The sequence below is a fragment of the Panthera uncia genome, chromosome D2 (genome assembly GCF_023721935.1).
Source record: "Panthera uncia isolate 11264 chromosome D2, Puncia_PCG_1.0, whole genome shotgun sequence".
NCBI lineage: Eukaryota > Metazoa > Chordata > Mammalia > Carnivora > Felidae > Panthera > Panthera uncia.
This window is the reverse complement of record NC_064818.1, coordinates 44,684,286-44,711,665: the sequence shown is the minus strand read 5'-3', so window position 1 is coordinate 44,711,665 and position 27,380 is coordinate 44,684,286. Positions and strand designations below refer to the sequence as shown.

Below are 27,380 nucleotides of genomic sequence, written 5' to 3'. Positions count from 1 at the left end.
CAGTCTGTGAGACACAGATAAGAGCCCTGGGGAAGTGTTTAATGGCTCCTGCTGGTGGTAGAATTGGGAGAGTTTTACAGGGAACTTGCTCAGAATGATCAGGCTTGTGTAACTGAAACCATGAGACAGCACACTCCAGAGAGAGGGAGACGCTGGTGCAAAGGCACAGGGGCACACGGGCTGCACGTGCACGTGGCTGTGTGTGGTAGCATGCCCAGGAGATAGGTCACAGAAGAAGGCATGGGCAATGCCACGAAAAGCCTTGGATATTATATCAGAATACTTATTCATCTCTTCTGAGGGGTGGCCGAGGGCCAGAAAAAGTGACTTGTTGCTGAGTAAGACAGCTTTGTCTCCAGGCACTCTGCTTTCTCCCTGCAACCTGGCCTTTGGACCTCCCACATCCTGGTGAGTCCTTGACCTCTGCAATCCTCTCCTCCTCTCTGTAGGCCAGACTTGTCCTCTCTAGCACGGATTGCTGCAGGGCCTCCCAGTAGACCCCTAGCCCCCAGAACTTCTGCCCATCCAGGTGCCAGAGTTGATTCCACATTAATAGGACATTTGGGGTTCAATAGACATGGGGGCACTCTGAGGATCAGGGAGGGAGCATGGCTGTTCAAAGCAAAGTGGTCATCATTGAGACCCCTCATCTTCAACTGTTACAAGGTCCACACAGCACTCAGGCTCAAAAAACAAACACAAAAAACAAAAAACCCAGCCCCAGGCACAAATGCCTAACCTCTCATGGGGTCATTTAAGGGGCACAAAGGCTGGTCCTCACCATCCAACAAGTTCATTGAGGGCTCTCGAGTCAAAAACTGCTCACACGAACTGGTTGGAATTTAGGGATTTAGAGAGACTGGCATCATAGAAAACTATCAGCTGTAGACACACAGCCCTGGATTCACATTCCCATCCTGACTGTATTGTATGACTTTGGGCAAGTTGTTTAACATTTATGTGCCTTATTTTCTTTATCTGCAAAGCCACGACAATAGCACCTGCCTCGGAGAATTTGAGAAGTATGTGACATATTGAATAGAAAGCACCAGCCTAATGCCAGACACATAGAAAGCACCTAATAAATGATAGCTGTTAGTGTGACTGCATTTCTTGGGCAATTTTTAGGCTCTTGAGGCTGAACTCCCCAGAAGCCCCGCTATGCATTCTTTAGAGTTGTTAGTATTAAACAGTTAGCAGATTCACTACTCAGTGAACAGTTTTTGAGATCCTACTAAGTGCGGGCCCTGAACTTCGTGTGCATCCTGACTCCTCTCACCTTGTAAGGCAGCAGAGACATTCCTAACACGCATCCCTCTGCTTGCTGGGCCCATCCAGTAAGGAGGTGAACACCGCCCAGGCTGCAAGCTCCTTCTAAGACACGCCTGTCTTTCACAGTTGAACCTTGAGTTCCTAAACCGCCTGCAGGAGACATCCGGCGGAGCAGGTCCTATCAGACGGACCTGCACGTTCCCCCCCCCCCCCCAAGAGCGCTGTCCCCGGGGACCTAGCCAGGACAGGCGGCCTCGGCGGGTATTCCCTGCCTCCTCTCCCCTCCGCCAGCGCGCGCGCTGGACTGGCCCTCCCCGCTCAGTGGGCGGATCTGTCGGGAGCCATCCGACCCGCCCGAGGCTGGGCCCCGGCTGTACCGCCCTCCAGCTCGCGGACGCGCCCCGCCCGTCCGCCCGCGGGGAGCCCAGCCCCACGCGCCGGCTCCGGGATGAGCAGTGCCGCGTGCGCCCCGGGGCCGAGGGACAGCCAGGCCGCCCCGCCCTGGCCCCGAGAGTGATCAGCAGCCGTTACCGAGCCTTTTCATGGTTCGCTTGGATGGGAATTAATTCTGGGATGGATAAATAATGCATTGAGGTTCGCGTAGTCCAAGGCAAGCCTTCGGTCGGGAGCAAAGGAGAGGGAGCCAAGGGAGTCTCGCCGGTAAAGCCAAGCAGCCATGGGGGCCCGAGCGGGGCAGGAGGGGCAACTGGGCAAGAGGAAGAGAAAAGGGAAGTGGATGACAGCATGATCGGCACAAGGACGCTGGCCTGGCGGCTTCTGAAATATGCTGAGCCCAAAGATCAGGCAAGCCAGGAGGGGTAAGTCCAACTTCCTGGGGCGGATCTGGGCACAATGTGTGTCTCTTGGCTAACACGTGCAGACACTTAGCCGGCTGCCACACTGGGAGTCAGATGAGGCAGGCATTCCAAAGGCATCTTCCTGACGGACATGCCTTCCCAATGAGGCTCCTGGGGTCTGTGGGGGTCAGACCCGAGACTGACTAACAGGGCAGTAGCCATGTTAGTGCCCAGTCGATGTTCAGCCCTCATCCAGTATTCTGTGTTTTGCTGAGTTCCTGGGTGGCTCAAAGTGACCAGGTGACAAGTTGGTGAAAACTTTGTACCTTTACTAAAAAATGCAGGACACTCAAGATTTGCCCTAGCAGCCAAGACAAAAGTGGCCCTCACTAGGGAGGGCCGTATCCTGGTTTCTGGGGACAGCCAGGTCCAAGTGAGAACCCTCATTCCTGTGGCCTGGGAGGGTGTTCTGTAGAGCCTGAAGGAGCCACCTGGGCTGGGCTGCAGGAAGCAATTCCTCAGGCAGGTCCCATGGGGAAAACTCCTAGGAAGCTGCACAGCCTGGAGATGAGGGTATGAGGGCAGAAACTTAGAGATAAATAAGAGACGGCAGTCTGGAGAACCTTGCAGGGATGATCTTGCAGGACTCGGCCACTGCCCCAGCCAGCCCATGTCCCTGCAGAGTGGCCTGGAGACTCAGGAGAAGTCCCAGGACTAGGAACAGCATCTTCCTAGGGATAGCAACTTCTTGGCCAGAGTGTCATTTTAGATGAGAACATCTATCATTTAAGAAAACAGAATGTGCCTGTAAAAGTGGCCAGTGTTTGGGGAGGGCTGAGCCTCCCTTATGAGCAATGACGATGAGGACAGGTGGTTTGGAGGTGGGTCGAATACCTGCCTGGGGAGCTTGGAAACAGCGTGTCTCTCCCCATGTGTGTGTGTGAGTGACAGGGACCCTCCAGCCCCCCGTGAACTCATGGGCAACACACCCATCTCATTAGCTTCTAACAGATGACTACTGGATGGGCTGGCCTTCCAGAGCATGGTCACAACTGCCAGGACTCTTCCAAGGGGTGCTCCAAATGGATGATAACCTGTGGACCCTGGTGGACAAAACAGGCTGTGCCTGGCTCTGCTGAGGGGTGGGAGTGCAATCTAGTGACCAATTAAAGGGTTGGGCCAGGCCATGCATGCACTTTGAGAAAACTTAAGTCTGTCCTCCCACCTATCTAATGTGCTAGCCACTGGCCAGATGTGGCTATTGAGCCTTTGACATATGGCTAGTCCAAATTGAGAAAAATACACACTCGATTTTGATGACTTGGCAGAAAAAAAGAATGTAAAGTATCTTAATAATGATTATATTGAGTACATGCTGAAATGACAACATTTTGGATATATTGGGTTAAATAAAATACAGCATTACATTTAATTTCACCCGTTTTTTTTTTTTACTTTCTTTTAAAGCAGCTACTAGAACATTTACAATTACAATTGTAAATCGTATATGGCTCACATTATATTTCTATCGCACTGTACTGGTCTAGAAAGAGATCAGGGCTTCAGCAAAGGGGCTCTCAGGAAGCCAGCCTTTGAAATCCCGAACTTCTTACAGAGTTGTCCTAGGTCAGCGGTTCTCAGCCAGGAGTGATTTTGTGCCACCCCGCAGGGGACCTTTGGCATCGTCTGGAGACATTTTTGGTTGTTCCAAAATGCTAAGGTGGAGGGACACTCTGCTGGATGATGTTATCTGGTGAGATATGTTAAAAGATGACTTTTATGGTACCGTGTGTCAGCTAACTACTTACCCACAAACATGTATGATCATAAACTATGATAAGAAACATTCTAAGAGCATATACTACAAACGTAGCATCCAGAGGAAATAAGTGGTGCTTGAGCTGTAAGCTGGGAAATGACAGGGAACTAACTAGGCAAAGAATGGTGGAAGGTAGAGGCTGCCTTCTAGGTGAGGAACAGCATGTTCAGGTGCTGTGGGAGGGGAGGGGCACACAGGAGTAGGAGGCTGAAGCTGGGGGCAGGGAGGGGCAGCAGGCACAGCATGAGGCCAGAGATCAGGTCAGGAGTTGGATGATGCAGGGTCAGGCTTGCAGTTTGTTAGGGAATAACCCCCCCTAAGGACATTTCTGGAGCAATACAGACCAGAATGTGTGTGTGTGTGTGTGTGTGTGTGTGTGTACCTGTGCACACCTTAAAGAAATTGGGCTGTGGTAGAAAGAACTTACATCAAAATTCATCTCCATTGAACCTATTCGGAGCTGGGCAGGATACATGTTATAAACACAGCAAGCATAGTATGCAAATCACAGCACTTGATATCCAGATATTGCCTTGTCCAGACTGCTCCAGACTGTTGGTATTCCAGATATACTTCCAGGCTGTGCCACTATGTGGGTACACTGGGTTGCATGAAAAAAACTGGGGTTGCTTTTGGGGATAGTAAAATCAGCCTCAGCCAGCTCAGAAGCCTCTGGGGTCTGGCCAAAAGGCTGCTCTGCAGAGAGGGTCTTCCCAGGCTTGACTTCCCAGAGTCAAGTGGGCTGTTAACTTCCTGGCAGGCCCCCATCCAGGCCAGCCCTGTTGGCAAAGGCTGCCAACACCTGAAAGCTGTCCTCAGGTCTCTTTCCTATGGAGGGGGGAGACGTCAAGATTGAGAACCTCTGAGGGAGTGCCTACTGTCACTTACCTGCATATAGAGCTAAGTTTGGTCCTGTGTCATGCCCTGACGGAGCTCACTTTCCAAGAAATTAGAGGCAGAAGAGGCAGATGTCAACATGGGACACACACGCACATGCACACGCACACACACGCTTGCACACCGGCATATACGTAAGAGGACAATAATAATTCATAAAATAGAGAGGCACCCAAGCTAGCTGGAAGAGGCTCTAAATAGGCCAGTGGATTCAAATATTGTGCTTAGTTTTAAGTGCATCACACAATTCAGACTGACTTTAGGAAAGTTGTCCAGATTGGCTCAAATCAGCATAATGTGGCCATTAATACAGTATGTGATTTTAGCTTGCCATTGCTTGCTTAGGACCAGTTCAGACTCATCCTAGCTAGTCATGGCCTGTTGAAGTGAGCCCAGGCTATTTGGAACCAGGGGTGGCTCCCTGCTCCCTGCCTGGCTCCAGAGGTCCCTTCCAGGGACCCTTCCCTGTCGCCTTGCCCCAGCAAGCTCTTCCTCCCCTGATGCCCATTTCCATATTCCCAGAGTGGGAATCGAAGAGAGAGCTTACCCTGCCCTTGCCACTTTTGCCAGAAGAAAAATAAGATAAATTGACTAAAACCCCATGAATTTATTACATGTACAGTGGAGCAAGTCACAAGTCTGTGTGTTTTGTGACACTAAAAGTTGCCATTTCTTTTTCAAGACAGAAAATAAAAGCATAAGGCAGGTGCCTTCTCCTCTGGGAATAGGAGAGGAGGAGCAGCGGAGCCTCGTGCCGTAGCTCAGACCCACTACCACATTCTGTGCACGCTCCCTCCTCTGCTCACACAGCCCCTGGGAACACCTGGTTGGAAGCAGGTCTGCCTCCCCACCTCTCCAGCCGTAGGCAGAACAGAGCCCCCAAATACTTGACCGCGATGCAGCCCCAGCTGGCTCCAGATTGTTCGCCTTTCTGAAATCCCACTGTAATGGGGCTTGCGTCTTCAGACATCGGGATGTTCTGTCAGTCTTGCTCGAGGCTTGTTGTTCTGGCCTGGCCCTAGTTTACTAGGATGAGGGATGGGACGCAGACCTGTCACTTTACCTCCCAAAGAGCTCTGGACTCGGCCTGTCTCACTCATCCTCGTGCCATCACCCACCTGCAGCCGTCGTCATCTTTCACCTGGACTATACCAATAAGACTGCCTCACTCTCACCCACCTCCATCCATTCTCCACTTCAGAGCCAGAGCTATCTTTTCAAATGTATAGCCAGCCATAAACTCACCTCCGGCCTCTTCCCCTAGCCCCAGCGTGGACTTCTGCATTGCTCTGTAGGTTAAGAGCCAAAGCCTTTACCATGGCCCACAAGGCCCCTCTTACAGTCTAACCAGTGGCCACCCCTCCAGACTCCTCTCACTCTCCAGGCTCCAGCCACACTGGCCTTCTTCCTGTTCCTCAACTGTCCCATGGGCTTCCTACCACAGGGCCTTAGCATGCCATTTTCTCTGCCTGGAATGCCTCTCCCTTCTCTCTGTCTCTCTCTCTCTGTCTCTCTCTCTCCCTTCTACACGCACATGCACACACACACACACGCAGGCATACACACACACACACACACACACTCCTGGACTCCTACTCACCCTCAGCTATCGGTTCAAATAAGGGAAGGGAAGTCCTCACTTGAGGACTTGAGCCAGGGAAGTCCTCCCCCATACTCTCCAATCTCAGCTAGGTCCTCTGCTACATGCTCTCCTTTCTTTCTTTTTTTAACATTTATTTAAATTCAAGTTAGTTAACATACAGTGTAGTATTGGTTTCAGGAGTAGAATTTAGTGATTCATCACTTACATGTAACACCCAGTGCTCATCCCAGAAGGTGTCTTCCTTAATGCCCCTTGCCCATTTAGCCTACCCCTACCCAGAACCCCTCCAGCAACCCTCAGTTTGTTCTCCGTATTTAGGAGTCTCTTATGGTTTGTCCCCCTCCCTGTTTTTATCTTATTTTTCCTTCCCTTCCCCTGTGTTCATTCGTTGTGTTTCTTAAATTCCACATATGAGTGAAATCACTTGGTATTTGTCTTTCTCTGACTTATTTTGCTTAGCATAATACACTCTAGTTGCATTCATGCTGTTGCAGATGGCAAGATTCCATTCTTTTTGATGGCTGAGTAATACTCCAGTGCGTGTGTGTGTATGTGTGTGTGTGTGTGTGTGTGTGCATGTGTGTGTGTGCCACATCTTCTTTAACCATTCATCAGATGGTGGACATTGGGCACTTACCATTAATTTGGCTATTATCGATAGTGCTGCTATAAACATTGGGGTGCACGTGCCCCTTTGAATCAGCTTTTTTGTATCTTTTGGGTAAATACCTAGTAGTGCAATTGCTGAGTCATAGGGTAGTTCTATATTCAACTTTCTGAGGAACCTCCATACTGCTTTCTGGAGCAGCTGTACCAGTTTGCATTCCCACCAATAGTGAGAAAAGGTTCCCCTTTCTCCACATCCTCACCAACACCTGTTGTTTCCTGAGTTGTTAATTTTAGTCATTCTGACAGGTATGAGGTGGTATCTCATTGTGGTTTTGATTTGAATTTCTCTGATGATGAGAGATGTTAAGCATCTTTTCGTGTGTCTGTTAGCCATTTGGATGTCTTCTTTGGAAAAGTATCTATTTGTGTCGTCTGCCCATTTCTCCACTGGATCATTTATATTTTGGGTGTTGAGTTTGGTAAGTTCTTTATAGATTTTGGATACTAACCCTTTATCTGATATGTCATTTGAAAATGTCTTCTCCTAGTCCATCGGTTGCCTTTTAGTTTTGTTGATTGTTTTCTTCGCTGTGCAGAAGCTTTTTATCTTGATGAGGTCCCAGTAGTTCTTTTTTGCTTTTATTTCCCTCGCCTCCAAACATGCTCTCCTTTCTTTACAGCATTTACCTTGGATTATAGTTGTACGCTTCCAGATAGGATTTTCTGATGGCTATCTGTCACTCCACTGGACTGTGAGTGTCCTGAGGGCAGGAACCATTTCTGGTTTTGAATATCATTATACTTCAACGCCAGGCATCTAAATACATATATTTTGAGTGAATGAATGAATGAATGAATGGTAGAGAAAGCATTAGTCTGGGAGGCTGAAGCACTCTGCCCTAACTGATCCGAGTCCTTAGGAAAGTCAGCCCCTCCTGGACACCTGGGTGGCTCAGTCAGTTAAGTGTCTGACTTTGGCTTAGGTCATGATCTCACAGTTTGTGAGTTTGAGCCCCACATTGGGCTCTCTGCTGTTAGGATGGAGCCCACTTCAGATCCTCTGACCCCCTCTCTCTGCCCCTCCTCTGCTCATTCTCTCTCCCTCTATCTTTTTCAAAGTAAATAAACTTAAAAAAAAGGGAAAGTCAGCCCTTCCTTTGACTGACTTATACGTTCAAATATTTTCCCAATTTGTTGCTTGCCTTTTACGTTTATATTAGGTCTTCCCTGCAGATATACGAAAGTTCTTAGTTTTTATGTGATCGTTCTGTCAATATTTTCTCTTAGAGTTTCTGCCTTTGTGTAGAATATTTCAGAATAAAATTGATGTTGCTATTAAAGAGGCTCTTTCTTTTAGAGGAAATCATTAAACTAATGAGCCACGCTACAGCAGCTTTAGCTATCTTTGTTAGCAAGCGTATCAATGTCTTGGGAGCCTTGATGAATGTGCAGAGCCTGGTCAGTACTTTGGAGATGGAGCGAGAGAGCTCTATGAAATGAAGTACTTTCAGTGGCCTCATTGTTCTCGATTCTCCTCACAGGAAAGTAATCCAGCATTTATTGCGTGTCCTCCAAGCTCGAGGAGTCTCCACTACACTTACGTAATTCTCATAACTATACTATGATGAGGCGTCAGTGCTCCCATGTTAACAGATGTGGAAGGAGAATCACGGGTGCCCTGCCAGCAAGTGGTGGCCTTGGTATTCATGTCTGTCTGGTGCTGAGGCTTCTGACTTCCCTCCCCAACCCAGTGTAGGGATCCACACCACCCAAAGACCACTGAAGATAGCACTGCCTGTCCCCAGCGGAGCTATAGATTCTTTGAGTAATAAGATGCAGTGATTTATTTTTATTTATTTTAATTCCAATGTAATTAACATACAGTGTTATATTGGTTTCAGATGTCCAATACAGTGATGCAACAATTTTATAACATGACTCAGTGCTCATCACGACAAGCGTCCTCTTAATCCCCTTCACCTATCATCCTTTCCCCTCACCCACTTTTCCTCTGGCAACCACCAGTTTGTTTTCTATATTTAAGAGTCTGGTTTTTTGCTTGTTTCTTTTTTTCTTGGTTCATTTGTTTTGTTTCTTAAATTCCACATATGAGTGAGATCACATGGTATCTGTCTTTCTCTGATTGATGTCTTTCCCTTAGCATTTATATACTCTAGTTCCATCCTTGTTGTTGCAGATGGCAAGATTTCATTCTTTTTTATGGCCGAGTAACATCCTATTCTTTATCCATTCATGTGTCGATGGACCCTTGGGTTGCTTGCATATCTTGGCCATTGTAAATAATGTGGAAGTAAACACAGGGTTGTATGTATCTTCTCAAATTAGTGTTTTTATTTTCTCTGGATAAATACCCAGCAGTGGAATTACTGGATCATAGGGTAATTCTATTTTTATATTTTTGAGGACACATCACGCTGCTTTCCACAGTGGCTATACCAGTTTGCATTCCCACCAACAATGCACGAGGTTTCCTTTTTCTCCACATCCTTGCCAACACTGGCTGTCTCTTGTGTTTTTGATTTTAACCATTCTGATGTGTGAGGTGATAGCTCATTGTGATTTTGATTTATATTTCCCTGATGAGTGATGTTAAGCATCTTTTCATGTGTCTGTTGGCCATCTGTATGTCTTCATAGGAAAAAATGTCTGTTCATGCCTTCTGCCCATTTTTTTATTGGGTTATTTGCTTTTTTGGTGTTGCCGTGATATTTTTAAGTAGATGCCCACAGCCTATGAACACATGGAGACTGAATTTAGACAATTGTTGGAATATTTAAGGTTGAATTAATAATATGTAGTAGAAAACTAAGCAAAAAAAAAAAAAGACAATTATGAACTCCAAGGAAAGCAAAAACTGATGTGTGGAAAGAAAAATTATTACAGTATACTACATAGCTCAATTGGGACTATCAATTGCACAGTGCAAATTAACAATGCAAATTTGGCATGTTGATCAAACCAAATTATAATATAACTATATTGGGAAAATGGAGTGGGTGTGTATGTCTGGTAGGGACAGGAGAGTGAAAGAAATAAAATCTTCACTTTCCATAGCAAGAAGACAACAAATAATAGTTAAAAAAGAAAAATCACGAAGTGACTTGGCGTGAAAACATAGGTCAGTGAAACAGGATAGAAAGCCCAGAAATAAACCCAAGCATATATGGTCAATTAAGTTATGACAAAGGAGCCAAGAATTTATTATGGGGAAAAAACAGTCTGTTCAATAAAGGGTGTTGGGAAAACTAGACAGTCGCATGCAAAAGAATAAAACTGGACCATTATCTTATACTATGGAAAAATCAACTCGAAATGGATTAAAGACTTTAATTAAGACCTGAAACCATAAAAACTCCTAGAAGAAATCATAACTGGTAAGCTCCTTGACATTGGTCTTGGTGATGATTTTTTTTTAATTTAACACCAAAAGCAGAGGGAACAAAACCAAAAATAAATGTGTGGGACCACATCAAACTAAAAAGCTTCTGCACAGCAAAAGAAACCGTCAACAAAATGAAAAGGCAGACTACAGAATGGGAGAAAATATTTGCAAATCATATCCCTGATAAAGGGTCAATATCCAAAATATATAAAGAATTCACACAACTAAATGGCAAATAATAATAATAATAATAATAATAAACCCAAACAATTCTATTTAAAAATGGGCAGAACTGAGTAGACATTTTTCCAAAGAAGACATATAATGGCCAACAGGTACGTGAAAAGGTGTTCAGCATCACTAAGGCGAGGGAAATGCAGATGTCACAGTGATATACCACCTCATGCCTGTTAGAATGGCTATCGTAAAAAAAGTAAAAATAAAAAGAAAAGATAACAAGGATATATTATCTCAAGTGAGATATCTCAAGGGAGAAAAGGAAACCCTGGTGCACCATTGATGGGAATGCAAATTGGTGCAATCACTGTGGGAAACAGCATGGAGGTTCCTCCAGAAATTAAAAATAGAACTTCCATATGATCCAGCAATCCCACTTCTGGGCCTGTATCCAAAAGGAAATGAAAACAGGATATCAGCAGGGTATCTGCACTCCTATATTCATTGCAGCATTATTTATAAGAGTCAAGACATACAAACAACCTTAAGTGTCCATCAGGGGATTAGTGGACAAAAAGGATGTGGTGTATATATAGACACAATGGAATATTATTCAGCCATGAGAAAGAAAGAAATCCTGCTATTTGTGACAAAATAGACCAATCCCAAGAATGTTATGCTAAGTGAAGCCAGACAGACGAAGACAAATACTGCACAGTATCACTTATATGGGGAAACTAAAAATGGCATACTCATAGAAACAGAGAGTAGAAAAGTAGTTACCAGGGACTGTGGGGTAGGGGTGGAGGGGTGAATAGGGAAAGTTTAATAAAAGGGTACAAACTTTCAGCTATAAGATGGACCAAGGTCTGAGGATCTAATGTAAAACATGGCGGCATCGTCAGTAACACTATTTGTATAATTGAAATTTGCTAGCAGAGTAAAGCTGATATGTATCCCCCCCACCCCACCAAAAAAAAAAAAAAAGATAAATATGTGATGTGATGGACGTGTTCATTAACTAGATGGGGGAAGTCGAGAAAATAAAGTGTCAATAAATGAATACTGTTAGAAACGAGAGGTAAATACGAAAAAGATCAAACTAAAAAGGATAGAAGTGACTGCCTCTGGGGGGTTGGGGAATGGAAGGTGATGGAAGGACAGGAGACTGCCAGGTTTCACACCACGGCTTGTAGGACTACTTGAGATGTGGTTGAGGAGTGATAGCCCAGAGGTCACGTAACCTCGCACCCGTTCGAACTGGAGGATTGCTCTCAAGGGATGACCATGGGGTTCACAGACCTCTGGTCGCTTGGTTCTGAATGTGAGCGCTTGGTTCTGAATGGTGTGGCCTTCCAGGATATGCCCGTGGGGACTCCATGTTGCCCCCTGCCCAGGCTTGTCAGCTGAAGACTCCCCAAGACAGAACACCGTCAGGGCCCTGAGAGTGGGCCGGCAAAGGGACAGTAACCTGTTTAAGTGATGCAGTATCTGGCATTGTCTGAGACTCCGAGAGAGGGATCGAGGGCTAGGAGAGGGGTCAGGGAGGTGGTATATGAGAACACTTTCTGGAGAGTGGGACCAGGGTGTGGGCCAGAGCTCTGGCGGGGACTGGAGGCCTCACAGACAGTAGCCTGTGGTGCAGAAGGGAGGCCACGATAGACTCGTCCAGCGGTCTCCTTGTCCTAGGTCAGGCCCTGGACCCACAGCTCACAGCTGTCACCTTCCCTAAGGGTTCAGGTGCCCAAGCCTAGACGTTCTCCACTACTGGCTGGGTCTTCTACCCCACACAGAAGCCTGGATTCTCTCCTGTCTCTCCCCCTGGAAGTTTTCTCAGAACTGAAATGAAATTGCAGAGGCCCCCAGATGAACCAAATGTCTAGGACAAGCTCCAGCCACCTGGTCAGACGAAATAAAATTCCAATTTGGGGATCTTTGAACAACAGTGGCCTCAAAGGACATTGCAGCCAGATTTTTTGAATACTGTTTATTCTAGGATTTTCATTGTTCATTTCTAATATTTTCCTCATTTTTAGAATCAAAGCATAATTTATGTACAGTAATATGTGCAAATCTTAAGTGTATAGTTCTGACCACCACCCAGATCAAGATACAGAATCTTTCTTTCTTTCTTTCTTTCTTTCTTTCTTTCTTTCTTTTCTTTCTTTCTTTCTTTCTCTCTTTCTTTTCTTTCTTTTCTTTCTTTCTTTCTTTCTTTCTTTCTTTCTTTCTTTCTTTTTTTTGAGAGAGAGTGGAAGAGAGAGCAAGCAGGGGAGGGGCAGAGAGGGGGCAAGAGAGAAAGAATCCCAGGCAGGCTCTGAGCTGCCAGCACAGAGCCCAATGTGGGGCTCGAACCCACAAACTGTGAGACCATGACCTGAGCTGAAACCAAGAGTCAGACGCTTAACTCAGTCTTTCTTTTAACCTCAGAAAGTTCCCTCCTCTCTTCCCCATACCACCTCACCCTCCTCACAACCAGACAGACACTTCCAATTTCTATCACCATGGAGTGGTTTTGCGTATTCTTAAATTTCATGTAAATAGAATCATAGGATATGACTCTCTCGTTACTGACACATCAAAGGCCACAGATAGCCTCTCCACTTTCTTCTTTAAGGAAGGAAGGAAAGTCAGAAAATGTGTGTTGAGTGTTCAGAATGTGCCTATGAGTCAATGGAGAAAATGGAAGCAGAATAATTTAAGTAAAATGCTCAAAATCACACAACTAGTAAGATCCAAAGCAGCTTAAACACAGGACCCTGAGGCTCAAGAAGCCTCCTTCCCCCAAATAGAGCCATGTCCAGAGGTGGAGGCTGGGTGGGGTCACTGAGAAGCTTGGCTCCAGTGATGGGAGTGTACCTGATCCCTCAGAAGCACCCGTTTCCATGGTATTCGCTGTGCTAACGCTGGGTCCCGGGGCCAAAACAGAAGATGCGGTCATGTCACCCATTTGGTCCTGCTGTGTCTCAGATTTGTTCAGCTCAAAGGCACCCTGGCTGCGCAGCAGCTAGTAAAGAAGGAGGAGGAAGCGGGTCAGATGGGATGAGAGCATGGGTATACTGTAGAAGTGTCTCACGAGGCGGTGCAACGGTGCTGGCCCCAGGTGCAAAGGTGTGTGGTCAGTCCAGGCGGGCCTGGCCCCATCGGCCTGCTGATTCTGAGGAATCCCAGTGTTGGCTGCTATTTTGTTTCAGTGCGCCATATTTCTGACAAAATTAGCCAACTGGAATACCGCAGCCTCAGATACCTTCCCCTCCCTGCTCGCTTTAGGGGTCAGACGTATATTTAATCTCACGCGCTGACAACTACTTAATAGCAGTGACCAGCGCTCGTGTCTGTTGAGCTTATGTAACCCTGCTTTAGAACAGGCACAACTCATGAAGCAACTTTCTTTGGGCCCTCCACCAGACCGGGGAGTCAAGTCCTCCCCCGTGCCTGCTTGGGTACGGCCCTGTGACAACCCTGGCCACTTCTGGGCAATGACGTGCCCCACAGTCACTTTCGTTTGCAAAATGCAGGACCACTTCAGTATTTCCGCATCCATCCTCAGGGCCGCATAACTGATTTTCACCCACCTCTTTGAGCGTGTGCTTCTTGGTCTGGCCCTCATCTGGAATGTCGCATCTCTTGAGTCTCCATGTCCTGTTGGAGTGCCCATTTTCATGTCCCATTGTGTGTCCCATGGGTGAAATCTCCTTTCATCTTCAAAAGACCCCTAGTGAGAGACCACTGTTGCCCCATTTTTCAGATGAGGAAACTGAGTCCCAGAGAGATGAAAGAACTGGCAGCCAGGAGGGGCAGTGCTGGGATTCAAAACCCAAAGGCTCCAGTGGCACCTGGGTGGCTCAGTCGGCTCAGGTCATGATCTCACAGTTGGTGGGTTTGAGCCCTGCGTCATGTTCTGTGCTGACAGCTCAGAGCCTGGAGCCTGCTTTGGATTCTGTGTCTCCCTCTCTCTCTGCCCCTCCCCCACTCATTCTCTCTCTCTCTCTCTCTCTCTCTCTCTCTCTCAAAAATAAATAAACATTCAAAAAAATTTTGTTCAAAACCCAAAGGCTCTTGAACCTCATTGAGCACTTCCTATTTCTGCAGTAGGGCTCTCTCCAGGCATCAGGAAAGGAAAGCCATCCCATGCAGAGAAGGCCTCCTCGTGGGTCAAGACCCAGAGGCACATGTGCTGGTCAAGCTGTGAGCCCCTGGGTATGGCTGCAGTGCAGAAAGGCAAGGGGGGAAAGGTGACGCAGCCTGGGGAATGGGCCCTTTCTACATCCAGGTCGGGCTTTAAACAAGGGAGTGAAGTGCCCGGATGGAGCGTTAGACAGTGAGGCTTGTTGCAGTGTAGGCAGTGTGTCTGCGGGGAGTGACTGAGGGCAGAGAAGGAGCTGATGTCCAGCAAACGCTCTGGGAGCAATGGTGTTTCCCATCTGCCAACTGCAGAAGATGTGAGGGGGCAACAGGGCTGTTGTCAGAACACATCTACTCAGAGCACTCAGCTGCGACCAGTTAGGTTCCCTGCTTCCGGTCACTGCTCCAGCCCCCAGGGTGCCAGTCTGTTGCTGCCTGAGGTCCACATGCCAGGAGATGAAGTGGACAGCTTGTGTCCTGGAGAGATGCACTGTGAACCCAGCCCTCCTTTCTCCGACTGCCTCTCTGCCCAGAATACCAGCTGAGAGGAAAACTGAGATCTATGCCCCATGGAAGATGCCCGAAGTTCATAACACCAGCACTCTTAGGACACGGGACGCTACCAGATGCTGGGCCAGAGGAACTTCAGGCTGAACTTCTGGCCCCAGAGAACTAGAGAATGGACCCTAACCTTACTGTCTGAAAGTGGGAATAAATGATTTATTGGCAAGACAGGGTTAGGTAGGCCTGGGCCAGAAGACTGCCTTGGGCCCCCCTAGCCAGACAGCCAGAGACATGCCCTGACTCTGCTGAAATCATCAACAGCCTCAATGATTACTTAACCATGGGTAGAGAATATATTGATCTAAGCTAATGGCCTGTAGGCAGACAGAAATGAAATTTATAATCGATACTGAATTACATTGACTCCCCGATCCCAGGCTCCTGGTGAATGGCCTGCTGATCTTAACAGAACTGGAGGTAGCAAGGCTGGGACCAGCTGCTCTGGGACAAGGTGCAGAGAGAAGAGAGAGGTTTCCAAGAGGCTCAGCCAGTGGTAATAAAACACAGCACTAACCACCATTCATTCAGCGCCTCTCCATTTACAAAGCACTTGGAGAGTGCCTTTCATTTCATCCTCGCCAAGTCTCGGAAGTGGATGGGATTTGTATTTTGCTCCCATTTTATGTGGAAACCTGGGACTGCAGGAAGCCAACGGGCCTCAGGCCTCCAAATTCTCCACCCCTTCTGTGACCTCAGGCAGCCTCTCTGCACACCAACCGCCAGACTCGGAGGCAAAAGGAAGCAAAAGGTGGTTCTGTGCTTTGAGTCAAGCTGCTTGCCGCTTCTCTGATTACGGGAATGAAATCACTGATACCATGTCCTTTAACTTTTTAATCGTATGAAAACAGGCCGCAGGTAAGAGAAATCCTGTTGGTAGATTTCTCCCAAACCAAGAAGATCATCTACAGAGGCACGAGGTCTCTTGGATTTGATCTTTCCCGTCTTCTTTGAACTTGAGGATTCGTGCCTCATGGTGGTTCATTCGCTCAGCGAGTTTATTGAGAGGCTCTGTGCTATGGTGTAGGGATCCGGGCGTGGGGATCCCTGGCCATCAGATGCTCGCAAATCAGTACAGCGTAGAGATGTCTGGCTGAAGGTGTGTGCCAGTTCCGGGGGCAGCAGAATGGATGAAAACCAACCCCTCTGGTTTGAAAAGCTACTAGGGGCGTCTTCACATGGTAGGAAACTGCACTGATGCCTCCAGAGTGAGTCAGGGCTCAGCAGGCCGGCAAGCACAGAAATGCAGAGATGTGGCATAAAATGACCCCTATGGGGACCGGTCACTGGCTTTGGAAAAGAGGGGTGTGGGGTATGAGTGGGAGGTGCAGCTGGAGACCTGGCAGAGCACTGGCTCACAGAGGCCTTCTCCTCACCTCCACTCCAGACCCACGCCAATGATGGCTAAAGCACAGCCTCTTCAAAGGAGACACAGCAAGAGGGACCTCACTGTGGGATGGCGTTTGGAGGTCCAGCTTGTAGACAGAAATTAATGGAGGTCCATGAGGCAGGAGGGGTTAGGGTAGAGTCTGTTCGAGGACAGAGATGTGGGCCCTGCGAGGGTCAGTGTTAAGAGCCTGGGAGCCAGAATTGCCAGGTCTGGCCACATGCTCTCTCATCCTGTGTGTCTTCCTGTGCCCCCTCCTGGGCACGTCCCTTCTTCCCCGGCCTTCCATAGTGTAGGGGATGAAAAACATTTCCTCTACCCTCTTAAGTTATGCATCAGGGTCCTGCTAATTAAACTGATAGAAGACAGAGTAACAGGAGGAAAGGCAGTTAAACCCAGGACAATGTCGGATGGTGATTAGAAAATGTGTGGTAGAGGGGCGCCTGGGTGGCTCAGTCGGTTAAGCAGCCGACTTCAGCTCAGGTCATGATCTCGTGGTCCGTGAGTTCGAGCCCCGCGTCGGGCTCTGTGCTGACAGCTCAGAGCCTGGAGCCTGTTTCAGATTCTGTGTCTCCCTCTCTCTGACCCTCCCCCATTCATGCTCTGTCTCTCTCTGTCTCAAAAATAAACGTTAAAAAAAAAAATTAAAAAAAAAAAAAAGAAAGAAAATGTGTGGTAGATAAAGTTGTTCCGAGTCTCACTCTCGTCTTCCTGGTACAGGAGTGGGGGAGGCATCTACAAGGGGAATTTATACCCTGCATTTAGGCAGGAAGCGGGAGGAAAGAGAGCTCCTTCAGCGTTTGCCGTTTCCCGGTTGCCTGCCCCTCGAAACAGTCAGTGTGCCGTATTGCCACCATCAAGTGGCATGTTTCAGGGGGCATAACCTGACCCTCTCCCATGTTCACTCCATTCTCTCATCCAGCTTCAGCCTCCCCACTGGTCTCCCAGCCTCCCAGCCCGACTTGGTCCTGCTGCCCTCCTGCTCCTGTTTCCCTTGACACGTGGCGGGGTGACAGTGAGACCTTGCGTCTGGGTGTCTCTGCTCCCCCTTTTACCTCTGCTAGGGCAGGCGCGTGCCTTTTCATCTCCATACCCCAGGGGCTAGCACAGGGTAGATGCACAGGAGACCCCCACGAGTGGGTAAGTGAGTGCCAGATCAGCCGAATCGGAGGGGGTGTGCCGCATGGAAGTTTAGAGCAAACCCTCTTGCCAAAGACCAGCACCAGCTGAGCCGGGAGGCAGACCCGGCAAGAGCCAATAAAAATAACTTAAAAAAAATTTTTTTTTAATGTTTTTATTTATTTTTGAGACAGAGGGAGAGACAGCATGAGCAGGGGAGGGGCAGAGAGAGAGGGAGATACAGAATCCAAAGCGGGCTCCAGGCTCCAAGCTGTCAGCACAGAGCCCGACGCGGGGCTCGAACTCAGGAACTGTGAGATCATGACCTGAGTCAAAGTCCAACACTGAATTGACTGAGCCACCCAGGCGCCCGTAAAAATAACTTTCAAGAATGTGATCTTTTATATTGATTTCTTAAAATCATTACAATAATCACGATGAAAACAAATCCCAACTTTCTAAACCACCTCTGTGCTCTCTTAGAATTAGTACTGGTCACTTACGTACCCCTTGTCGTCTTTCGTCCTCCGGACCCTGAAGTGAGATCCGTTGGGAGGGTCTGGCTGCTTCTCTAGGTCCCTCGGATGGGGGTCCTAGCAGAGAACAGATGACCAGGTAGAGTCCAGAAAGAATGCTAAATGACAAGTTGGGAAAAAAAAGTCGGGGACACTGAGGAACCCTAGTGTAATAAATCACCTGAGGCTCGCGCCGTATTCCCCAGACAGCACAGGGACCTGACGAGGCCCCCTCGCCCTCCGCTGCAGATTGCATTAACGTTATGAAACCGTCTTGTCCGGCTCTCCACATCGCCCCTTCCATTACCTCACCTTTCCTCTCAATCAATCTTTCAGCCTCAATACTTACCCTTTAAATCAATTCCGCTCTGTGAGCCATCTTGCTAGTTCTCCAGCCTGGCTTTAAAATCCCATTGACTTTTATAAATCAATTGTGTTTTAGCTCATGGGCAGCCACTCGTCCACGCTCTTGGGGCTGCACTTACAGAGCTCCAGATGGAGAAGCATTCCCCGGCTGGCTGCAGGGCCTTCCCAACCCCAGTGAGCACTGCCAGGACCCGATGCCCCTGTGGCCACCCACGACCAGTGCTGCCACAGGCCTATTCAGAGGGCCCTGAAAGCAGTCGGGTGTGTTAGGTGGGGTTCTCCTGAGTAGCCCTTGAGATGAGGATTGTCATGAGGTAATCTATCAATCAGGTGCCCCCAGGAGACACCAGAGAGGGGGTGAGGGAGCAGGACAGGGAATGGTACAAACCCAATCAAGGGAGGTGTCAGCCTGAGTCTCCTGGGATTTTAAAGTGTGAATACACCTCTTTACCCCTCTGAGTGGTTTCCTGCTAGAAATCAGGCTGCAGGGGCTCTCAGGCTCCCACACCCAGGTACTTCTAGTCTTCCCAGTGCCTGGGCAGAGTGGTCTCCCTTAACCCCAGGGCAGTCTTCCAAAACAGGCCTGCAGCCCTGAAAACCCAGGGAGTCAAGCCGTAAGGTACTTGGGATGGGGGTATGCACATAAAAACAGGAAGAGGGATCCGAGGGAATTTGGGCAGAGCTTCAACGTGATCCACAATCAGAGGTGTCTATGCTGTGTCCTCAGCAATGTGTAAGTTTCAGAACCCACCAGATGCTCTGGTCGCTGCACCGCTGGGCAGGTGAATGGCCCACACACCTTCCCTGAGCCCCTCCTTATGTGGAAGGGGGAGCAGACAGGCTGGAGGAGACCCAGGCCCACCAGAAGGTCTCACAGAGAGGGGCCCCCTGACCTGGTGCCCTGGAAGGGCCACAGATGGGCCTGGGTCCGGCTTCCAGGAAGCATCATCCGTTTGGCCTGGAAGGTCCGAGCAGGCAGCGGCCAGGCTGCTCTTGTTTGTGTTGAGGTCCCCAGCCCAGCATGATGCTTGTCACAGATAAATACTTGTAGACATTTATCAAACTAGTGATATTTAATTGTTGTTTGACATCTCCCAAGAGGATCCCATTCCATACCAAAAGAGCTCTTTCATTTTACAGTTTTTATTTTCATTTACTTCCCATAATGGAACGCGTGCATTCCTTCCCTGTGTAAAATACACTTCACTCAGGGGTACACTGTTCCCTCCGTGAATGTCACCGTCAGAGCTGTCACATGTTCTTTCTACACAAATACACATACCCACCAAAAATACATTGTGATGCCTTTTGTTTGGAGGGGGGTGTTTTTCTTCCCTTTTTATAGAATTTTGTGTATTGTTCTGGAACTTGCTTTCTTCCACCACTATAACAGAATTTAAATGTTAAAAATACAGCAGGAAAGGGGAGCTGGGGGCTTGGGGATACCTTTTTAAAGGACGGTCGGACCTTCCTCATGGAGAAAGTGGCACTTGAGTTCAGAACGAAGGGGCAGAGAGAAGTTCTGAAGGGACAGGGGCGGCAGGTGCAGAGCCGGGTGGCTGGCACATGGCTGGCAGGTCTGCGAAACAGCAGAGACCAGTGCAGTCAGGGCTGGGAAAGCACAAGAAGGTGAGAGGTCACATGGCCAGGGCCGGAGGACCCCCGGAGGCTGTACTGATGGCTCTGACTTTTACCCTGTGCATGACAGGGAGTCCCACAGGGCTTTCCTAGGGAGCAACATAGTCTAACTCCCATCTTCAAAAACTCTCTCTAGCTGCCTACTAGAGACTAAAGGGGGTGTGGCAGGGCAAGATCCAGCAGAAAAGTTCCAGCAGTATTCCAGGTAAGAAATGATGGCCGCCTGAGGATGGTGTGTCACTGACTGATGGCGGAGACCTTGGGAGGAGTAGGGGGCATGGCCAGGAAAGCCCAGGAGTTCAGCTTCACACATGTGACACTGGAGGTGTCATGTAGACAGTGTGACAGACACATTGGTCTCTGCACGGGCACCTCGTACACATGGATGGTGTTTAAATCCACGAGACAGAAGCAGATCCCCGAAACAGTGAGTGTGGGTAGAAATGGGGTCCAAGGACTGGCCCTGGGCACTGGACTTAGAGCTGGGAAGATGAGACAGCATGGCGGCCAATGAAGGAGGGGAGGGGAGAGTGGTCTTGGAGCCCCAGGGTAGAAATGGCCCTGGAGGAAGGAGGTTACCGACTGGATCCATTACCACCAGGGGTCAAGAAATGGGAGGACCAACCTGATCCTTGGGTTGAGCCGCATGAGGGTCACTGCAGCGTCAATGAGAGTAATTTGGATGGGGCAGAGGTAGGAGAACCTGACTGAGTGGGGTCCAAGAAGAACAGGAAGCAGCTGGGGGTGATGAAGAAGCTGTGGAGATGGATGGTGGTGATGGTCACACAGCGACGTGAGTGTACTTAATGCCCCTGAATCGTACACTTAAAAATGGCTAAAATGGGGGGCGCCTGGGTGGCGCAGTCGGTTAAGCGTCCGACTTCAGCCAGGTCACGATCTCGCGGTCCGTGAGTTCGAGCCCCGCGTCAGGCTCTGGGCTGATGGCTCGGAGCCTGGAGCCTGTTTCCGATTCTGTGTCTCCCTCTCTCTCTGCCCCTCCCCCGTTCATGCTCTGTCTCTCTCTGTCCCAAAAATAAATAAAAAACGTTGAAAAAAAAAATTAAAAAAAAAAATGGCTAAAATGGTAAATTTTATGTTATGTATATTTTACCGTAAAAAGGGACATTAGGAGAGGAATTGGAGAAAAGGGAGTGAAGACACCTTTTCTGAGGTGTTTGATAAAAAGGGGAAGCTAAACATGGCAGCCCGTGTACATTCACCCCGTTCCTTTTGACCTCTGCAAAACGTCTTACAGTGTGAATATAGCACAGTTTATTGGGCCATTTTCTGATCGTTGGCCAATTGGGTTTTCCCCATTTTTAGGGATCGCATACAGGGATGCCCTTACAGGGACTGCCTGTGCACTCGTGGTTCGTTCTTGTAGGACAGAGACAAGAGGTGGAATTGCTGGGTTATAGACCGTACATGTTTTTAGCTTGAGTAAATACAGCCCAATTGCCCTCTAGTTAGTGGCTTACAATTACTCACAACCCCATCGACACATGTCATTACCAGACTTTAAAAATGTACCTGCCTGATAATATATATATATATATTCGGCATCCCGCACGTCTTGATTGTATTTGTATTTTCTCTTCTGTGTGTTTACCTGTTCACTTCTTTAATTTCTTCATCTCTGAGTGAAAGCTCCCCATTTCCTTGGTAGGCAGAGGGCGTGAATCAGGGCTTGGTCGGCTGGCCCCGCCTCTCATTTTGCCCTAGCAACGCCTGGATGCTGCGCAGAGCTTTGCCCTTCTCTGATAATGAATGAACCTTTGGGTACTTGAATTCCATTTCCTCTACCCAGAGTTCTGACATCTCCCTGGGACTAAGGGCCTTGAAGATGTAGGGGACCAAGCTCCCTCCTAGAGAACTCTCTTTGCATGAGTGTGTGTGTGTGTGTTTGCAAGTGTGTGTCTATGTGTAAGAGTGTATGCATACATGAGTGGAAGAATGTGCATGTGCATGAGTGTGTGACTGTGTATGTATGTGAGTGTGTGTTTGTGTGTGCATGCATGAGTGTGTGTTTGCAAGTGAATATGGGGGCTCCCAGGAAACACCAAAATCTCAGGGTTTTGCGCTGTACCCAGAGGAGTTCTGTAGATTTGGGAGGCATGAATGGATAAATAAGTGAATGAATGAGTGAATGAATGAATGGCTGTGATGTGAGCGAAGGGCGCCCTCCTTCTCCCAGGGTCACGAGCTTGCCCTGAGCCAGCTCCTGGGCCCTCTCCGGAAACTCCTATCAGTTCTGGAACTTTAGAATGTCTGAGCTCTTTGACTTTGAAAGCTTCACCTAAGTGTTCACAGAATTGAATAAGTTCATTCAAGGAAATGCTGAGGACAGGAACAATGGTTATTAATAAATCATAACAATGATTATTTTCCTTTTGAGATACTCAGTGGGCCTTATAAGAAGCAGCATCTCTGTGATTGATCAGCTGAGGAAAAGCCTGGGCTGGTTTGGCAGCTTCATTAGCATCTGTACTAAGTGCCTCCCTGGTGAACTGAGGCAGCAGAAGCTGACTTTTCTTCTCTTTTGAGGGAGCCTGGGGCAGCGCAGGCAGGGATGCCTACATCTGCTCAAACAGAGACCAGTGTAACTTCCTGCCTCAGTGCAGACCCCTTGCCTTTGCCCCAGGGAACGAGGCTCCCCCCCACCCCGCCTGTCCCCTCCCCCTGCTGCCTGTCCCCTCCACGCCTGCAGCCCTTGGGAGGGAAGTGCCCAGGGCCTGGGGATCAGGGCAGAAAACACTCCCCCTTCTTCGTCCGGCCACACTGAGGGACCATCAGACCACTCACAGAGCAGCGATTTATTTATTTATTGGACAAGTGTGCTGGCCACCTGCTGTCCACCAGTGCCCTGTGCTCTGAGAGCTCAGTCTTCCTGGGCAGACATGCTCAGACAGACAGTGCCTCACAGACATGGCCCAGTGCCCGGCCGAGGGCTCCCCAGCACTCCTCAGGGTTGGGGTGCACTGATGAATCGCTGAATTTTTGTTGAACTCCTCTATGTGCTGGCCCTGCTCAGGATGCGATGGGGAAGGAAGGAAGGTGCCTTCTGGGTCCTACCAGCCCTATGATCTTATCAAATGAGACCGTTTTAGGCCCCAGTGCAGCAGAAGACAAAAAACAAAACCAGGGATGTGGCGCTGGAACATTCTACAAAGCCAGATGCCTAACTAAAGACCCCAAAGGGTCCAGGGTTCTGCATAAACCCTTATGGATTCCCCAAGAAGAGAAGAATATGCAAATAGAGGAGGCCGGAGCCAACCCACGCCCTGCAGAAATTCTTCACCCATGGGAGCCCAGCTTCTGTCAAGGCTTATCTTAGAAATCTCTAGACATAACAAAACAAAAGCCTAGGCACTGCTGACTTGATTTTACCATTGATTCTCAAGCCATTAAAGGAATTTTAGAGATGAAGAAACTGAGACCCAGAGAAGAGAATTCAGTAACCAGGGAACACGCCTGTCCCCTTTCCACCTCAGTCCTCTGTCAGACTCCACCAGAGTCTTGGGGTTGTGGTAACCCTACTGTCCAGGTCCCTAGGGCCCCATACGTCCCTGGGCCCAGAAAGGGATCAGTGCCTGCTGAATCCAGCCCTGTTCCAGCCCCTCCACAGCTTGAGATGGGAGGAGAGGTGGAGGAACAGGTACAACCCTTGGAGCAGAGAGGTCCCTCGGGATGCTGCGGGTCCCTCCACCCCCGCCCCTGCTGCTTGCCAGCGGGAGCCCAACTGCTTCTTCCCACAGAACAGCCAAGGTTTCAGGGCAGAGGCAGAGTGCAACGCAGACCCCGGACATGGTGCTATGGGCACTTGGAAATGGAGGGGCAGCCTTTCCAGGGCTGTAGGGACACTTCTAGGGAAGTATTAAGGCTCATTCAAGAGGGGAAGAAGGCCCAAGTGACCAGGAGACCTACGAGGACCCCAGATGCGCCCCCACCTCCAGGGGCAATCAGTTAAGCGGGCAAAGGGAACAGGCTGATGCTTTATACAGAGAATAAAAGCCTATGGGAAGATGATCCCCTGATAAGTGACCCAATAACACGGTGAGGTAAGACAGTAACTGAGTGTCATGTTCTACCTACTAAATTATGGAGTAGGACCATGCAAATTATGATATTTCACGTTGGTGGTTACGAGGCTAGTGGCACACCAGTATGGTTTTGTGGCGTCACATAGCCACACACCATCTTGAGAAGGAAGCGTGTAACGGTGCCTAACCAGCCAAGAGCCATAGAAAAGCCCGGGCCCTCTGCCCTGTGAGTTTGCCCCAGGAACCAATCTTCAGGAAACACTTCTGCACGGAGACATCTGCTGCACCATTTCCATTATCAGAATCCTCACTGTCACGGTAACCGGTTACTGGCACCATGTCCATGCCATGTCCTTGCACTCTGCAAGACTTGGCCGTCTCTCCTCCTCCACCTCACCTGGCAGGGTCAGGTGTCACCATCCTACACGCACCCAGCTCGCTAATCAGCACACTGAGGCTGACGGCTCACAGAGCCGGCCGTGATCCGAACCCACCCAAGCCCGTATTTCTTCAACCAGACCCCATCGTCTGTTTAATCAAATAACTAACGTTGGAAGGACTCCAAACACCCAGTCATGAGGGACTCTTTAGGTAACTCACAGGGATAGTAAACAGCCACAGAAATAAAGGAGGGAAGTGGACTTTAATCTAGTATATTCCCATACGTATGAGGACCAAGACCCACAGAAATGTGGGGAGCAAAGGTATAGAGCAGCCACTAAGTGCAAGAGGAAATGAAGGTCAGCCCTTGGTGCAGGGCTTCAGAGGTGGGCCGCTTTCCTGGAAGGAGGAGCTGAACCATGCCACCTGACTTCTCTGATTTGCCTTCGCTCTAGTTTCTCGGGAAGACCCTCTGTCTGCAGGGATCACAAGTCCCCTTTCTGTGCGTTGGGATGAGCCTGGAAACAGCCTGCTTGCTCTCTGGGCCAAAGCGCAGCCAAGACAAGGCTGGAACATTTGACACTGGCCTCACCACAACCAAGGGACAGCCACGGGGAATCAAGGTGGAGAAGACACGGACTGACATAGTCTGAGCTATCACAGCTGCTCAGGGTGGCAAAGAGGATGATGTGTCCTCTTAATCCCCCTGCTGTCGTGGGCTGGCCCCTTCTAGAGCAGGGCCCCCAGTGGTAGGTTCAGGATTATTCCCAGGCCATATGTCATTCAAGGCGAATCTGGGGACCACCGGACTATACAGTCTCTTCGGATAGCAGCTGAGTGTCATGTCACACTTAATATCATGATAAGACATATACATACTTAATCATCAGGGAGAGATTAAGTAGCCTGTGATATTTGGCAAGCATGACTTATACCCATTCCCTGAGCAGCACGTGGTAAGAACCGTGTAGAACTGGATAAGACATCATGTCCTCCCCTCTGTGCCCCTCAATGGGGCAGAAAGGAAACCACAGACATAATTACCAGCCATGGGTCATATGTGCTAATAGATGGGGAAATGACTCTCTGGAGAGGATTCAGAAGGAAGGTTCTATGGAAGAAGCATCTGAGTTGGATCTTGAAGGATGTGTGGGAGCTCATCAAGCAGCCAAAGCCAGGGGTTGAGTGAGAAAGGGCTGGAAGAAAGGTCCAGGTTACTGGGACAGCATGGGCAGAGAGTAGGTCAGGCTTAGGGAACTGTGGTCACTAGTGCAACAAGAGGAGCTTGCACACACACACACACACACACACACACACACACAGAATCACAGATTTATAATGCTAGACCATGGGTCGCAGGGAACATGCATTCCTAACAGAAGTTAGGATCCGTGGTTTAAGAGTTACAAGTGTGATTCCATTTAGAAGAACTGTCCTTCCAAAGTCCAGGGTGGCCCCTCCTGGTGATCACTGCAGCAATATCCTTGCTACTGGCCAGAGAGGGGAGAGTTGCTTTTCCTGAGACAGAGCATAAAGAGGGAGATAATGATGTAGAAGAGGGTTAGTAGGGGACAAGGACCCAGTCATCACTGTGAAGGGCAGTACCAGTCCTGGCAGAGTGTCAGGTGGTGTCACATGGGGAGCAGAGGGAGCTTTCAGGGCAGAGGGCTCATGGGCACTCAGGGACTCTGGGGTAGGAGAGATGGCCCCTTTGCCCTGCCAAGGATCCATTAACAAGTTACAACAAACAGCTGGAGTGGACACCCCGCTTCCCAGGCCCACTCTGCCAGGATGAGCCCAGGGAAGCAGCAAGGTGACTTTGGGGGGTTCTGGGAAATGGTGTTCAAGTCTGATGCCTCCAGAGAAAGGGTGCCCTGCACAAACCAGGGAGAGGGGCTGATGGGCCAGCTCCCTTGGGGCCTGAGTAACAGAAACCCTGATGGAATATGAGCTCCAGGAAGAGCCAGATTTTTATCTGTTCATTATTTCACTGCTTTATCCCAGCACCTAGAACAGTAACTGACACATATAGGTACTCAGTAAATGGCTGCTGAATGAATAAATGGATTAACCATTGAACAAATGGAAAGATGATGGATGGATGGATGGATGGATGGAAAGAAGGAAGGATGGAAGGATGGAAGGATGGATAGATGGAAGAAGGTAGGAAGGAAGGAAAGAAGGAAGGATGGATAGATGGAAGAAGGAAGGAAGGAAAGAAGGAAGGATGAATGGATGGAAGAAGGTAGGAAGGAAGGAAGAATGGATGGATAGAAGGATGGATGGATGGATGGATGGAAGGATGGATGGATGGAAGAAGGTAGGAAGGAAGGATGGATGGAAGGATTGTTGGAAGGAGGATGGATGGATGGATGGAAGGATGGATGGATGGAAGAAGGTAGGAAGGAAGGATGGATGGATGGAAGAAGGTAGGAAGGAAGGATGGATGGAAGGAAGGAAGGAAGGAAAGAAAGAAAGAAAGAAAGAAGGAAGGATGGATAGATGGAAGAAGGAAGGAAAGGAAAGAAGGAAGGATGAATGGATGGAAGAAGGTAGGAAGGAAGGAAGAATGGATGGATAGAAGGATGGGTGGATGGATGGAAGGATTGATGGATGGAAGGATTGATGGAAGAAGGATGGATGGAAGGATGGATGGAAGGATGGATGGACG

The 27,380-nt window shown here is 48.8% G+C and overlaps 1 protein-coding gene across 3 annotated transcripts in view; it reads left to right on the top strand.

Annotated features, from left to right (window-relative positions):
* Nucleotides 1-1,544: 1,544 nt before the first annotated feature.
* The window catches only part of ARHGAP22 (Rho GTPase activating protein 22), a 128,860-nt gene continuing 103,024 nt past the window's right edge, over nucleotides 1,545-27,380 (top strand). For all 3 annotated transcript variants that reach the window (XM_049646279.1, XM_049646278.1, XM_049646280.1), the window contains exon 1: nucleotides 1,545-2,090. In XM_049646279.1, the coding sequence (XP_049502236.1) occupies nucleotides 2,057-2,090 (34 nt within the window). In that variant the 5' untranslated portion in view covers nucleotides 1,545-2,056. The remainder of the gene's footprint in view (nucleotides 2,091-27,380) is intronic.